This window comes from Lacerta agilis, chromosome 3 (assembly GCF_009819535.1).
Source record: "Lacerta agilis isolate rLacAgi1 chromosome 3, rLacAgi1.pri, whole genome shotgun sequence".
Taxonomy (NCBI): Eukaryota; Metazoa; Chordata; class Lepidosauria; order Squamata; family Lacertidae; genus Lacerta; species Lacerta agilis.
In genome coordinates this window covers 4,873,683-4,889,085 of record NC_046314.1, presented here as the reverse complement: position 1 = coordinate 4,889,085, position 15,403 = coordinate 4,873,683, and the positions used below count along the sequence as shown (strand labels likewise).

The 15,403-nt window shown below is 45.5% G+C and overlaps 1 protein-coding gene across 1 annotated transcript; it reads left to right on the top strand.

Annotated features, from left to right (window-relative positions):
* The first annotated feature begins 3,553 nt into the window (after positions 1 to 3,553).
* LOC117043217 (cytochrome P450 2K6-like) lies at positions 3,554 to 14,131 on the top strand. The gene is made up of 10 exons (XM_033142680.1): positions 3,554 to 3,651; positions 3,831 to 4,046; positions 7,169 to 7,331; positions 7,807 to 7,956; positions 8,753 to 8,913; positions 9,349 to 9,522; positions 10,127 to 10,268; positions 10,752 to 10,936; positions 12,618 to 12,759; positions 13,422 to 14,131. The coding sequence occupies exons 2-10, from the start codon at positions 3,864 to 3,866 to the stop codon at positions 13,607 to 13,609; spliced, it is 1,488 nt and encodes a 495-aa protein (XP_032998571.1). The 5' UTR covers positions 3,554 to 3,651; positions 3,831 to 3,863; the 3' UTR covers positions 13,610 to 14,131.
* The last annotated feature ends 1,272 nt before the right edge of the window (positions 14,132 to 15,403 follow it).

Here is a 15,403-nt window from a genome sequence, read left to right as displayed (position 1 = left end):
AGGTAGGTAGCCGTGTTGGTCTGCCATAGTCAAAACAAAATAAAAAATAAAAAAATCCTTCCAGTAGCACCTTAGAGACCAACTAAGTCTGTTCTTGGTATGAGCTTTCGTGTGCATGCACACTTCTTCAGATACATGAAAGCTCATACCAAGAACAAACTTAGTTGGTCTCTAAGGTGCTACTGGAAGGATTTTTATTTTTATTTATTTATTTTGTTTGGACTCATACAATCATTCAGTTACTGACTTTAAGAAGGCTGATTTCAAAAAGCTTAAGGGATTACTGGGTGAGCTCCCATGGCCAGAAATACTCAATAAGAAGGGAGCCCACCTTTCTTAAAGGTGAAATGTTGAAGGTCCAAATGCAGACAATTCCAGCAGGGGGGAAAAAAGTGGGAGGCATCTAAGTAAACTAGTGAGGAGTTCACAGATGAGCTGAGATTTAAGAAGGACGTGTATTAGAAATGAAAAAAGGGGGAATGAAAAAGGGGGAAATCACAAAGGAGGAATATACATGAGTAGCAAACAGTTGCATGGAGAAGGTCAGGCAGACCAAAACTCAGAATCAACTCAGGCTTCAAGAGAGGTGTTTGGATTAAAAAGAACAAGCAAATAAGAGGTCCTCTGCATGGAGAAAATGGAAAAATGCTAGGGTAACAGAAGGTAAAACTGCTCAACACCTAGTTTGCCTGTGTCTTCACCCAAAATGAAAGCAGTGCCAGACCTGGTGATAACAGAATAAACAGTGCAAGGAGGGAGCTGCAGTCCAAGATAGGTAAAGAGGTGGTAAGGGAACACCTAGCTACTTTAAATCAAATCTCTGGGACATGCTGAGCTGCACTCAAGGGGGTACTAAAGGAGCTTGCAGATGTCTCAGAGTCTCCGTCTATAATCTCTGAGAATTCCTGGAGAACAGGTTAGGTCCCTGCAGACTGGAGAAGGGGTAATGTTGTTTCCATCTTTAAAAGTGGGTAGCTACCTAGGTAACTACCGACCAGTCAGTTTGATGTTGATACCAGGAAACATAGAAGCAAACTCGTAGGGGCCAAGGTCCCTTTGGCCCTGCCAATAAAATATATCAAGGGGCTGCCCCTCCCCCCAGGTAATGGGCATTCCCATTCAAATGGTGTGTGTGTGCCATGTCATGTCATGTCATGTCATGTGATTGATTATGGGGGGTAGCAAACAGTTCATCATGTAATTTAAAATTTGCTTGTTCCAGCTTCTCAACAAGAACTAGCAGCTGTGTCACATGACTGATACAGTTACAGGTGGGTAGCCGTGTTGGTCTGCCATAGTCAAAACAAAATCGAAAATTCTTTCTAGTAGCACCTTAGAGACCAACTGAGTTTGTTCCTGGTATGAGCTTTCGTGTGCATGCACACTTCTTCAGATACCTGATGCATGTATCTGAAGAAGTGTGCATGCACACGAAAGCTCATACCAGGAACAAACTCAGTTGGTCTCTAAGGTGCTACTAGAAAGAATTTTCGATTTTGTTATGACTGATACAGTTCTTCTTGGACTCAAGGTTTAATTTGAATAGTTCCCTCATTCAAGCTCAAAGCGCATGCTTGCTTGTAACTCCAATGGCTTTCTGTAAACTGCCAATCATCTGAACGGCTGTGTCACAATTGTTAGTGTGAATTAGCTGGAAGTCTGACGCGGGTAGCGCTGTGGGTTAAACCACAGAGCCTAGGGCTTACTGATCAGAAGGTCAGCGGTTCGAATCCCCGCGACAGGGTGAGCTCCCGTTGCTCAGTCCCTCCTCCTGCCCACCTAGCAGTTCAAAAGCACGTCAAAGTGCAAGTAGATAAATAGGTACCGCTTCGGCGGGAAGGTAAACGGCATTTCCATGCGCTGCTCTGGTTCACCAGAAGCGGCTTTGTCATGCTGGCCACATGACCCAGGAGCTGTACGCCGTCTCCCTTGGCCAGTAACGCAAGATGAGCGCTGCAACCCCAGAGTTGGACGTGACTGGACCTAATGGAAAGGGGTCCCTTTACCTTTACCTGAAAGAATATCCATAGTAATAGACACTGTTACATAATCCTGCTGTTCCCATCTGCTTATTAAGGCTGCATCATTTCTAGGTTTCTCTCGTTTGATGCAAGAAATGACCCTCTTATTCTAAGAATGACATCCAATCTTCTCTTCCACTGGATAAAGTTACTCTCTGTGTAGGGTGAAGAGCAATGAGATTGTGGATAGCCATTGTAAAGGGGGGAAACTCCCAAAAGTATCTAAAATTATGTCAGGAACAATGCAAAACTCTACACCGTGGGGGAAAACCTCAGAATAACAAAAGAACAAAAAACAAAAATAGAACAAGGAGTCTCATGGCTGAGTGAAACCATGGGGAAGGGCAATCTTTCTCTGTTTTTAAAGTCAAGTTGTTGGGTTTTTTAAAAACCATTTAAAATGCTGAAATCTCTACTAAAGTATTCCTCACTGGACACTTAACAAATATATCCCACCCTGGGCCCACTGGAATTCCTGGGCACCAAGTTCTGAGTTTCGGGCAAGCACTCTTTGATGAGAGAACTCCAGCAGACACTTTAAAATCACAAAATATGCAGCAAAGTAAAATGTGGAAATATAGGCCGTTACACCTTTAAAATATATCCCTGTGAATTCTTCTCTCTACATAAGAAAAGACCACAAGTTTGGTAAGTTAAAAACTGGTTTACTTACAAAGGTCAGGTTCATGTGCTTTTCCATACATCAGTCAGAAAAGACACAGGCAGTAAAACCTGGCTAAATTTCAAAGTGGTGAACGTTTCTAAATTATTGGTACAGGAACTCAAGAATGGCCTGTGAGCAACCAGCTCCGACTTCTTTTACATACTGAGCATCTCAGGCGGACTGAGGCACAACAACAGGCTTGATTATCTTCCAAGGTGAGAGGAAGTGACCTAACTAAACCTGGCAGGACAGCTTACTCTATGGTTTTAACCCATTCGTGCATTAGCATACTGGTTATACGAGGCTGGTTATCTCACACAGATAAGTCCTAAGACACAAAATAAGCCAGTAACTGCTCTGATACTGTGGTAACTGCCGGTCAACACCTGAGCCTCCTGCCACCAGATGCAGAACAGCATGTGCTTAAAATGGCTGTAATCTGCCGGGGAATTTATGGATCAAGAGCAACTGTAAATAAAAGATTTCATCATCAGCTAAACCACAATGTTGCACAAGCCAAGAGGAAGTGTATAACACACGTTTGTCTATAGAGCAATAGCTCAAGAGATGACTGACAGAAGAGGGCCATGCTGCATAGTGCAGAAAATTGCACACACAAACACACATACACACACATACCAAAATATTTGTGCAGTATTTTCCTAAGAACATCTCCCTATGTTGCTGGCACCAGTATGTTTATTAATTAATTAATTAACTAAACTAGCTACACACAAATGACGAATAACAAAATATTTGTAAAGAAGGAGTTCAGAAGGTTCTCAAAAATCTCTCACTAGTACAGTAATTACGCAAGAGGGTTTCATAACAGTTCTCTGGGTCCCTTCCAATTCTCCAGTTCTGTTATTCTGTTCTAAATCTGAACATTGGACCTCCCAAGAATTCAAAAGAGGTTAAACCTGCTGAACGTTGTTTTCATTTCAGGAAGAAAACACCTCCACCCAAGTAAGTACAAAGGGAAAGCTAAATCATCAAGCGTAGATTGCAGTAAAGTCTGGGGGAAAGTGGAAGGCATTCCATTGAATGAAATGATTCACTAGAGACAGTTCCTAGTATGATAAATTTGCTGCTCATTTCAGCCGGCCGACATTGTCCTTGATCAAACTATGTTGTGACTTTCACAGTAATCGCTTCAGAAATTTGCTCGCTGAAAAGAAATGGATTGGACTGAACAGATTCCAACATTGCTCCTGCTCATCCTTACGATTATATTCATTTTGAAATGGGGCGGTTTCTGGAATAGGAGCTCCAAAAATCTCCCACCAGGTCCTACACCTTTACCACTTGTTGGAAATCTCCACATGATGGATCTGAAGAGACCTTACAGAACAATGTTAAAGGTAACGTTTTCTGTTCTTTTTGCAGCAAGGCAAAGATTCTGTGGTTGTTTTTAGGCCAGGTGGATGTCAGTGTTCCATCTCATATATGCATATATGCAAATATGACAAAACTCTGTCAAGTATTGCTTATTCCTTTTTTCTTCCTTTTTGTGTGTGATTGCTGTTGCATGTCGGGGTCCCAAAACCACCCCTCAAATGAAACACACTTCACACAGAAATTTAAGTTTAAGGTTTTTGGCATAATTTTGGCCACAACTTTATTAAAATACAAAATATGTGAGTGGTTGCTTAGGCATTGGTTCAGGCTATCTGTCCTGCTGGGGACAGACCTGACATCCACCCGCCTGTGGAGTGAGTAAAGGGGAAAACACTTTGGGGAGAGAATGTGCTCCCGTTCTCCCCTAATGCTCCCAGGGGCTCTTGCATGGGCCCTGGCCCCCGACCGGGGGAAACGGACAAGCATGGCGAGCCCCTGGATTCCTTTAACGGAATTCCCCGCACAGCAGCAGCATTGAAGGGGCAACCACAGCCAACGTGTCCCTTCGCAGCAAAGGAGGGGCACCCACAGCTAACTCTGCCCCTCCACCAACCAATTAATAACCAATGCCTAACCGCCAACCTTACAAGTTGTGACTAATTGCTATGCAGTAGGCGAAAACCAGATGGCACCAGCCAATCAGCCAAATGGAAAAATTCCTACCAGGACCCTGCCTCAAAAGCAGATGACCCCATGACAGGCATAGCAACGTCATACGCAGAGGCCTAATAATAGGGAGGGGGCGGGTGATCCGATGCACACAGCAAAGAGGTATATCACGCTGCAAGCCAAGCAATATATAGTCACTGGGTTGTCCATCAACAATTGCAACATAGAAATCACCCCAACGACACCCAGAGCCCAATCACAGCAGTGGCCATCTATACAATCCCGCCCAGCAACAGAGGGGTGACTTGCTGGCCCCCACCGCAACACGTGCTCTCCATGAAGGAGAACCCGCTTAATGGTTTAGGCTGATAGCTGATCTGTGCAGTGGAGGGACTGGGTCACTGGAAGATGGAAATAGGAATGCCACAACCACTCTGGGCTTGCCGATCAGAAGGACTGCAGTTCGAATCCCCGTGACAGGGTGAGCTCCCGTTGCTCGGCCCCTGCTCCTGCCCACCTAGCAGTTCAAAAGCACATCAAAGTGCAAGTAGATAAATAGGTACTGCTCCAGCAGGAAGGTAAACGGAGTTTCCGTGCGCTGCTCTGGTTCACCGGAAGAGGCTTAGTCATGCTGGCCACATGACCCGGAAAAACTGTCTGCGGACAAACGTCGGCTCCCTCAGCCAGTAAAGCAAGATGAGCGCCGCAACCCCAGAGTCGTCTGGGACTGGACTTAACAGAAAGCCAGCACTTCTAAATACATCCTCTTAGAGTCCACTCAAGTTTTCACAATCATCTTTCGTGAAACAAAACAAAGCATTTATATTACTGAATATGTGCTTTTAAGTGTGCCCATGTCTGAAATTATGTTCTTATTGAGAATGTTCATCTCTTCACAACACCCACATTTCCCAAGATTCTTTCGGCAGGTGTAAAAATTTGCATTAGATTAAATCTAGATTACGTCTCCAAGGTAATTTTAGCTAAAGGCAATATTGGAAAGCAGTAGCACTCCACGGGTGAAACAGAGGAGCCTAATTATGAGCAGCCAGAACTGATAGCTCAGTTGGTTGAGTATGATAATTTTAATCACAGGGTTGTGGATTCGATCCCACGTTGGGCAAAAAGATTCCTGCATTTCATGGGGTTGGACTAGATGATCCTTTTGGGCCCTTCCAACCCTACAATTCTATGATTCTAACTTTCAATTTGTTAAGGAATGAAAATTCACATCAGTTTTCAACTTTATTTGCTCACAGTTTCCTCTAAGGGAGGAAGGGAAAGGAGAATGTTAGCTGCTTTCAGACTCCTTCGGGTAGTGAAAAGCGGGATATCAAATCCAAACTCTTCTCTTCTTCTTCTAAATAAAATAAAAGACCTGCAGCAATGAACGTTCCCCACGTCAAAAGGGGTGCGCATTTTGCGTGGTCGCGAGTAGCCTCCTGTGATCACGGTGCAGCTCCTGGCAGTTGGGTCTGGCACCACCTTCCCAGGTTGGATACCTGTGGTCTCCCCCCACTCAAGCAGCCGCCCAATCCCGGCTGGGGAGGTGTTGCCAGGGGGATTAGCCAGGTAGAAGGAGGGATTAGTCAGTACACACAATAGGAGTTGAGTCATACCTGGGAAGTTGGATTCAGAGCTTCCCACCCACCACTCCCTCAACTGACCTTTACTTTGCAGGTTAACCACCTTTTTTCCACAGCCACACAGGCATGCAGACGCTGCTATGTCAAGGCCGCTGTTGAAGGGCCGGAAAGGACTTTCCCTGCATTGGCAGGTTTCGCCTTTCCCGTAGCAATTCGTCACAACTTTAGCGGTTGCAGGCCTTCGGCGGAATCCTTTAGTCATATACAAAATGGGGGGGGCAGTGAGCCCTGCCCCCATTGTGGCAGCAATGACAGGGTTCCTGTTAAAGGGTTTCGGGGGGGGCATTGGCCCACACGCCCAGAGGTCGTCATTGCCCACCCCCTCCAACAGCGGCGAACATGGGGGTGGGCTATCTGCTTGAACATATGTTCTCCAGAGTTAGCCCACTCCCCACTCATGCTGGATAACCCTGATATTACCAAGAACCCCGGCTGGGGGGCTGGGAAGGATAAATGCCCAATGCCTGAGCCAAGGTCTCCCTACATCTGAATATTAATGAAGTTGTGGCCAATTTAATCCCATAGAACGTTGTCATGAGTCGTTATTTCCCTCAGGGGCTGCCCATGATTCGGGGGACTCCGCCTGGCCACGCAATTGCCATCCTACTGCACTTTCTTCTTGACAATTTAATGTTACTCCTTTTCCTAAAGGCACCCATGTGCTTAGACATTTAAAGTTGATAATTCAGTCACAAATATACCATGAAACCATAAATAATGAAATCAGTTTTTATTTCAGATCCGTGAGAGATCATGTATGTTTAGTTACTCTTTGCTTAGCATAGGGGGGATTTATTTGATGTTTCTCTCTTTTGGTCATTGAACTCCAGTTGTCAAAAGAATATGGCCCCATCTTCCACATCCAAATGGGATTCCAGAAAATGGTGGTGCTGACAGGGTACGAGACAGTCAAGGAGGCCCTGGTGAATCAGGCGGACGCATTTGCAGAGAGACCCATCATCCCGATTTTTGAGGAGTTTTCAAGGGGCTTTGGTGAGGCCTTTCCTTCTGCATAATAGCTTGTGCTGTTTGTGAAATTTAGTTATCATAGCAATATAGAATCTGTGCCAAAAGTTTCATATAACTGATTATTAGTTTAAATTATAGCTTTGAGGACAGCCTGCCAATTTTTCAATCGACCAGTGTAGCTGCAGCCATTTGATGGATAATGTCAAATGTCTTTGTCACTGCCAGCAAAAGAGTAGCGTTGAGGAAATAGGAGAATCTGGTCACAAAATAATGTACCATTACATCTGAAGGGCCGTAAACTGGAGAACCCCTTGTGCAATTGTGTTCCGAGGGCACAACCCATAGGGATATTGCTGGAGTTCTGGAGAGCGTGTGTCTCATCAGAGACCGGATGAGGGACCAGCTGAGAGGCATCCTCAGTTGCACAGAAGAAGGGTGAGATAAGCCAAAACATATTATCGTGCCCATGGTAACTTGAAACTGGATCTCTTCTCTTCAGGTGTTCTTTTTTCACATGGTGAAAACTGGAAAGTGATGAGGCGGTTTGCACTAAGCACATTACGGGACTATGGCATGGGAAAGAGGTCCATAGAGGACAGAATTGTGGAAGAATGCAGTGTCCTGATTAAGAGATTTGAATCTTACCAAGGTGGGTTAGTGTTTCCTTCTGGTCCTCCAGGGCAAAACAGCACTACATTAGATGCCCAGAATATTGTCTTATATACATATTATTAATTCTCAGAACTATAGTAGGCTAACCATGATTCCCTGTGAAGAAGTAACCCATCTGCAGTGTTCAGGGCAGTGTTTTTCAACCCGTGTGCCATGGCACCCTGGGGTGCCTTGAATGGTGGTCAGGGTGCCATGGGCAACTCTGGCCTCTGCCCCTCTTTCCTTCCCTCCCTCCACGGATGCCCTCTCCCATCTCTGCCTCCCAGAGGCTTGCACAGCTGTTTGTTGCAGCAACCCTGGCTACAAGCTCCCCAGGTGAACGGTCCCTCTGGGGCTGGCCAGGGGTGCTGGTTGCCAGGAGCTGAGGTGGTTCAGCCAGTTCACCAGCCCTGGATGTTGGGAATGGACAGACAAGCAGGAGGCTGGGCAGGCAGGCACCGCACTGGCCTTTATTGTGCTTGCTGTGTGCAAGGCCTGCCTGGGAGCTGAGTGTACAGTGCCGAAGGGGAGCCTTTTCACCTTACAGGCCTGGTGGCGCCCACTGCTGCCACTGGTTAGGTATATAGACCTCTGGTTAGATATATACTGCAATAGCGCCCGTGACTCTTTTTAGCATTTCTTAACTCAGATATCTCCAAGTCCACCAGAACGTAGGATCAGTTTCTAAGATAAATGTACGCTATACATAAGTAGGCTGACACTGGGAACTGAAGGCAGTGAAGAGCAATTATACTTGGTATTTTATCTGAACATGGTTTAATATTTATGTATAGGACAGCCATTTGAAACCACCACAATTATGAATGCCGCTGTTGCCAATATCATAGTGTCCATCCTACTAAACAAGCGATTTGAATACGAAGATTCCACATTTAGAAAACTTCTGAAGTTGGTCAATGAAAATATCCGGCTTTTTGGAAGCCCCTCTGTCATGGTAATCTAAGCTTGTCAAATGGAAAAGAAATAAAGAAGGGCCCAAAGCAGTGGCAGTGGCAGGCCCGGCTGCAACAATGGTGGGGGCAAGTAGGGGGCCTGGATCTGTGGGGGGATAGTGTCAGGGGGGCATTTTGCCGCCCCGGCACACTACTAGTTGACCTCTGTCTAGGGGCTTGCCCACATCTGAGCAAACTGCTAATCCACAAGTTCAAGGGGGTGTGATAACTACAACAGCACGTAAGAAAATGGCCCTCCAGCCAACGATATTGCAGCCTTGGCCTCTAAGGGAGATTTACTCAACGTTGCTCCAACCTGAATACATTCTTGTTCTCTGTCATTGTTTATTCCTCTATGGAAGATGAGCAAACATATTTGGAGTACCACCTGAGAATTACCTGTTAGTTTTTCTCTTTCTCGTATTTTATCGTTACAGCTGTATAACATGTTTCCCGCTCTTGGTTCGCTTTTGGGAGCTCGCCAGACTATTCTTCACAACAGAGATGAGGTACATGCCTTCATAAATGCCACCTTCATAAAACACCTCAGAGATCTGGATGAAAACGACCAAAGGAGCTTCATTGATTCATTTCTTCTGAGACAGCAAGAGGTAATGGAGTCTTTTAAGCAAGACAAGAATAAATTTGGGTATTTTCAAAAGTTGAAATTTTCACATTTTAAAAATACATTTCCATGTCAGCTGGTGTCTAATATACTCTGCACATTTTATTTTATTTTTGCTCTATATAGCTTTGGCTAATATCCAGAGTCTGTGACCTGACTGCTTGCAGGGCTGTTTTCCAGTGGAAAAAGCAACCTTTGAGATACAGTAGCTCAGCTGGTTGGAATGCATTGCTGTGTATGCCAAGGTTGCAGATTCGATCCCTGTAAGGGACAGCTGCAGTCCTACATTGCAGAAGCTTGGAATAGATGATCTTCAGGTTCCCTTCCAACTCTATGATTCCATGATTCGATGACTAGTCCAAGACATCATGTCCCATCCGCCGCCCCCCGCCCCCCCCATTTCTTTTGTAGCACACTCCTTTCTTCTGCCTGTGACGTGCTTTCATGGATAAAAAATATTTTGGTGTGCTTGGTGTGTATTATGTTTTGACTCTTTCCATTCCAGTGAGTGCCCTCCCAGCCCTTGGCTAGCTCCTTGGATATTTGCTCATTCACCTTATTATAGCCAGTTCTTTCTTTTTACACCCCAGGAGAAGGACAAGCCGAATGGATATTTCCACAATGAAAACCTAAAAGCCGTTGTGGGTAACTTATTTGCAGCTGGCATGGAGACCACATCTACCACACTGCGCTGGGGACTCTTACTAATGATGAAATATCCTGAAATTCAGAGTGAGTGGTTTTCATTGGGTTGGCTCACATTACTCTATCATATCTTGATTCCAGTTATACATAACTCTATGGGGGGGCGGGGATGTGAGCCCCACAATTTTCACTGTCATGTGCGGCCCCCCTCAATATTCCACAACCGGGTGGGCCTTGTTTCACTGTGTGACATCACGCATGTCAGCCCCCCCCCCAATGTTGGGTGTAACCGAGCACACATGTTTCTGACTTTCGCTTCCTGCATAACTATCAACAAATTGTCAGTTTCCACTAAAATTCTAGCATCTTCCACAACTTTGCATTATGTTGTGAGATTGTGCTCATAGATCAGGCAGTGCCATTGCATAATTAGCTGTCAGTTACTCCAGGAAATCAGAAGATATGAGTTGATGGCAAACATATGCTTTTGAGTTTAGCATTTGGGGGGACAAGAAAACCACCAATGAGTTTATTTTAACAACAACAACCAAAACCCTCTGCTGCCTCCAGATAAGGTCCAAGAAGAAATTGCGAAGGTTGTTGGATCTTCTCAACCAAGGATTGAGCACCGAACGAAAATGCCATATGTAGATGCTGTGATCCATGAGATCCAGAGATTTGCTGACATTGTCCCAACAAATATACCCCATGCAACCACTGTGGATGTTACCCTCAAAGGCTACTTCATTCCAAAGGTAATCACTTTGATTAAACTGCATTCTTTGCTCAGCTGACTGCAATAAATTTATTCATTAATTAGGACATTACACTTTAGGCTAACCCTAGGAGCAGGCCCCACTGACCTCCCTTTAAATTTTGGGGCCTTTCTCCCACCTGGGGGCCCCAGTTCCCTAGTCTGGGCCTACTTGCTTCTGCCTTCCTTTCTCCATACAGGTCTTTATTGAGTCGTCCCAGAAAAGCTGGGCAAGGGGCTCAGTCAACAATTCTCTCAGCCCAATGATGACTGTTTAAGGAGCTAATCTATATATATAAAAATGTTCCCATTGCGTGCGCGTCCGACAGCACCTGGCTCTGTAACCACTGGACCAAATCACATCAAATTTAGGACAAAGCGTAACATGACCATGGGGGAAGGATCTAGCATAATAAAAATTCAAAAAAACCACACCTGTCATGCCTAAAATATAGAATAAAGGCAAAAAAAATGGCGCAGGCATTTCGTGTCACCAGCAACAGAACTGAAGACTTTGAACAACAACCAATAGAAAGGCTCGTCGCAGGGCAGCGTCACAGACTGTGCGCCGATCCAAAATCCTCCTTCACCTCAGTCAGCCATTTTAAGACAGAAGGAACAACCCCCATTAATATCCCTAGCCCCAGCCCCTGCCAAGTGCCTTACCACCAAAAAAACTGTTAATAGGAAAGCCTAAACTCTCCTTCCCCAGCCAGAAATGCTCTTAATAGTTTCAGCTCCAGGCAGGAAAAGGTTTTTAGGCCCGGGCCATACCATTCCTTGTGGCTGCGGGGGGGGGGGGCGGGGAATGTAGGATGAGAAAGCTCTGCAACTATGCTTCACTCCCTATCCTGTCTCCACACACAATCCTTTCTGCACTGCTGTATCGCTTTACAAACAAAACTCCAGTTATCAGAAGAGGAAAAAGCGCCGCACACAAATGTATAATGACCCTACCAGTTCCCCACCACCCCTCCTTGCATCGTTATTGTCCCTTCTGACCCCAGGCTCAATGCCAGAGCAGACTGTACCATGTATCAGGTTTCCAGAGGGGGGGGGAGGAGATAGTAAAAGTTCAACGGGTGAAAGTGGGGGGGAGGGAGACAGAGAGGTGCCAGGCAAGAGTTCAACAGGAGAAGCTGTGGGGAGGAAGGCAAAAACGGGGAAAAGACAAACAGGAGGCAGGCGGGAGTTCAACGGGAGAAGCTGTGGGGAGGAAGGTGAAAGCGGGGGGGCAGAGAGGTGCCAGGCAAGAGTTCAACGGGAGAAGCTGTGGGGAGGAAGGCAAAAACGAAATACGGAGAGAAGGCAGGCGGAAGTTCAACGGGAGAAGCTGTGGGGAGGCAGGCAAAAATGGGAAAGACAAACAGGAGGCAGGCGGAGGTTCAACGGGAGAAGCTGTGGGAAGGCGAGCGAAAATGGAAATACGGAGAGGAGGCAGGCGGGAGTTCAACAGGATAAGCTGTGGGGAGGCATGCGCTTTCTCTTTTACATCTTCCTTTTCCATTTCACAAAATGAGCCACAGCAACGCGTGGCCGGGTCAACTAGTGGTATATAATCTCTGGATTGTATTCCAGATTGTTTCTTGCTTTAAAAAAAAAAGACATTGAGGACTATATCATAACGATTTGCTTGAGGGGCCATATCCACTTTTTAAATAACTCTTGCTTTTCCTTTGCAGGGGACTCACATCATGCCACTACTGACCTCCGTGCTGCACGATGAATCTCAGTGGGAAAAACCATACCAATTTTATCCTGAGCACTTTCTTGACTCTGAAGGAAAGTTCAGAAAGAGAGAAGCATTCCTGCCTTTCTCTGCAGGTAACTTATTTTGTGTCTATTTATACATATCCAATGTGAGCTTAATGAACAGGCCATCCTAAGCATCTTAACATAAAGTAAAACTTGGACAGAGGACCCAGTCCCAAACTTTGGAGTGCTTCTAACTGTCATTTAGAACTGCAATAAGATACGCAACATTATTCGTTTTCAGTAGGTTAACTTCTGGGCCAGTGGCCAAATGGGACACTTCAAGGCCCTCTAACCACCCTCAGAACTTCCCCCAGGCCTTGGCTTTCAGTGGACCTGCTCTGTGCTCCCCTTGTTGCTTTGGCCTGGCCAGAATGTGCCATTGATCTGTGATAATGGCACCTGCTTGCTGTGATGTAGAATGGATACAGGATGAGGAAACCTTGGTTTTCAGCCCTGTAGAATGCTTCCTGCTGGGAGTTCATCTTGCCAACATTCCTCAGGTGAAAATCAGGACATTTTTCACACCCACCCAACTCACCCTCCTCGACATCCCATTTGTGGTCCCCTCCCCTTTCAGAAGAAGGGCAGTGCCACCCCTACACCAATGGGACTCAGCACACACACCCTCCCCTGTCCTGAGATCCTCCCCTTAGCCCCAATTTGATGTTATTCTTTTGGTAGATTTGCAAAAGGGAAAAGCCAGTTTCAATCCTGCCTGCGCTTCCTTACAGGTCGGAGAGCATGTTTAGGTGAGACTCTTGCCAAAATGGAGCTCTTCCTCTTTTTTACAAGCCTCCTGCAGAGATTCACATTCCAGCTACCTCCTGGAACGTCTGAAGATGACCTGGATTTTACGCCTGCTATTGGGTTCACAACACCACCCATGCCCCACCAAGTCTGTGCTCTGCCACGTTCATAAGACGCAAAGTTCATGGGTTGCTTATGCTCCCTGTGTGTGCAATGCAAACCATTTTTTAAACACCCTTATTAAACATGGACGCAGCTCAAACAGATATTCCGGAAAACCATCCAAAGATTTTAACGAGATTTGTGTTAATTGTAGTGCTTTAGTTCAGCCTAGGAATTTAATTTTGAAAGTTCTTTGATTCTGATCAGAAAAAATTACCTACTAACATTGAAATCTGTATTTTTTGTGTCATTTTATTGCGTCATCATGTGGTTCTAAGTGAAGGGCACTTTAAAAAACAAAGATTTAAGCGATGGCTGGTCGAAAAGGAGTAGTACAAACCAGCTGCTTCCCTCCACTCTGATCAAGAGGCTGAGATTTTAACTGAGGGCCGCAGGTATAGCAAGCCTACAGGTAACAAACTAGATTAAGTCTTTCCATGTGAAAAGAGCAATGATAAATTTCACTTGTCTTTACAATTTGCATCAGGAATCTGATTAAGAACATTAAAAACTTACTCTGCACCCCCTTGCATCTCATGACTTTGCCGTCTTCATTTCTCTCCGTGTTCTGGGTGACCAGGGAGAAGGGAGCTGGTCTCAGCAGGAGGGGGAGACTCCCCGGATGAGGCAGGCTGCGTCATCTCTGTCTCCTGACCCCCTTCCTCTCCTGTCTGAACTGTTCTCTGCCCCCGTTTCTTCCTGCTCACGAAACCCTGTTACCTCTTCAGCTTCCAACACCTCCTCCTCCTCCCAGTCAGCTCCCTCTTCTCCCACTGGCCACTCGTCCCACCACCAGTCCCCTGACTCAGAGCCTTCTCCTTCTGGGGATTTCCCAGCTGCTGCCTCCCGTCACAGTCCATGACACCTAACCTCTTTCAGCTTTTTTTTTTTTTAACAACCCAGTGGTCGATAAATGTTACGAAATAAATAAATAAATAAATAGGGTTGGGGTCCATTTCGCAGCCTCTTGTCATAACTCTCCCAACATTGTGATGTTGTGCGCTCATGATGTCACACCTTGGGCGCATGTTGGTGCCTCTGCTTTGGGCATAGAGATCAACCAATGAAACTGGTTTCTTGTATTCACATGTTAACGAATGCCTTCAGATATCTCGAAGCATCATATTCCCCGTTAAATGTCAAAATATGAGCTAGTGATAATGGTTTTACTTGGGAATACAACAACTGTACAAGTTGCAGAGAGCCAAAAATAATTTTTATACAAGCAACTTATCTCTGAAGCCCCCCTCATGTAGAGCGAGGGGGCTCTTCAAATCCATAGTTTGCACTCCCCTTCCAATTCCTGTCAGTGGGGAATCCACATCTGCCCACATCTGAAACAGTGTCCTCAAGTGTAGCATGTTGTTTTTCAACTTAAAGGGCAACACAAACATTCACTCTAATATGAGGAAGTAGCAAGTATTGCAAATCTTCACATTACATTCAACAAATGTTCCATCTGCGTACACAAGTAGCTAAATTGTACACTCATACAATTATTCACAGTTATTCACTTTAAGAAGGCTGATTTCAAAAAGCTTATGGAACTACAGGGTGAGATCCTATGGTCAGAAGCACTCAATAAGAAGGTCCAAATGCTGAAAATTCTACTAAAGTATTCCTCACTGGACTCTTAACAAATATATTCCTCCCTGGGCCCACTAGAATTTCTGGGTACCAGTACCTGCTCTGATACCGTGGTAACTGCCGGTCAGCACCTGAGCCTCCTGCCACCAGATACAGAACAGCATGTGCTTAAAATGGCTGTAATCTGACCGGGGACCTTATGCATCAAGAGCAACTG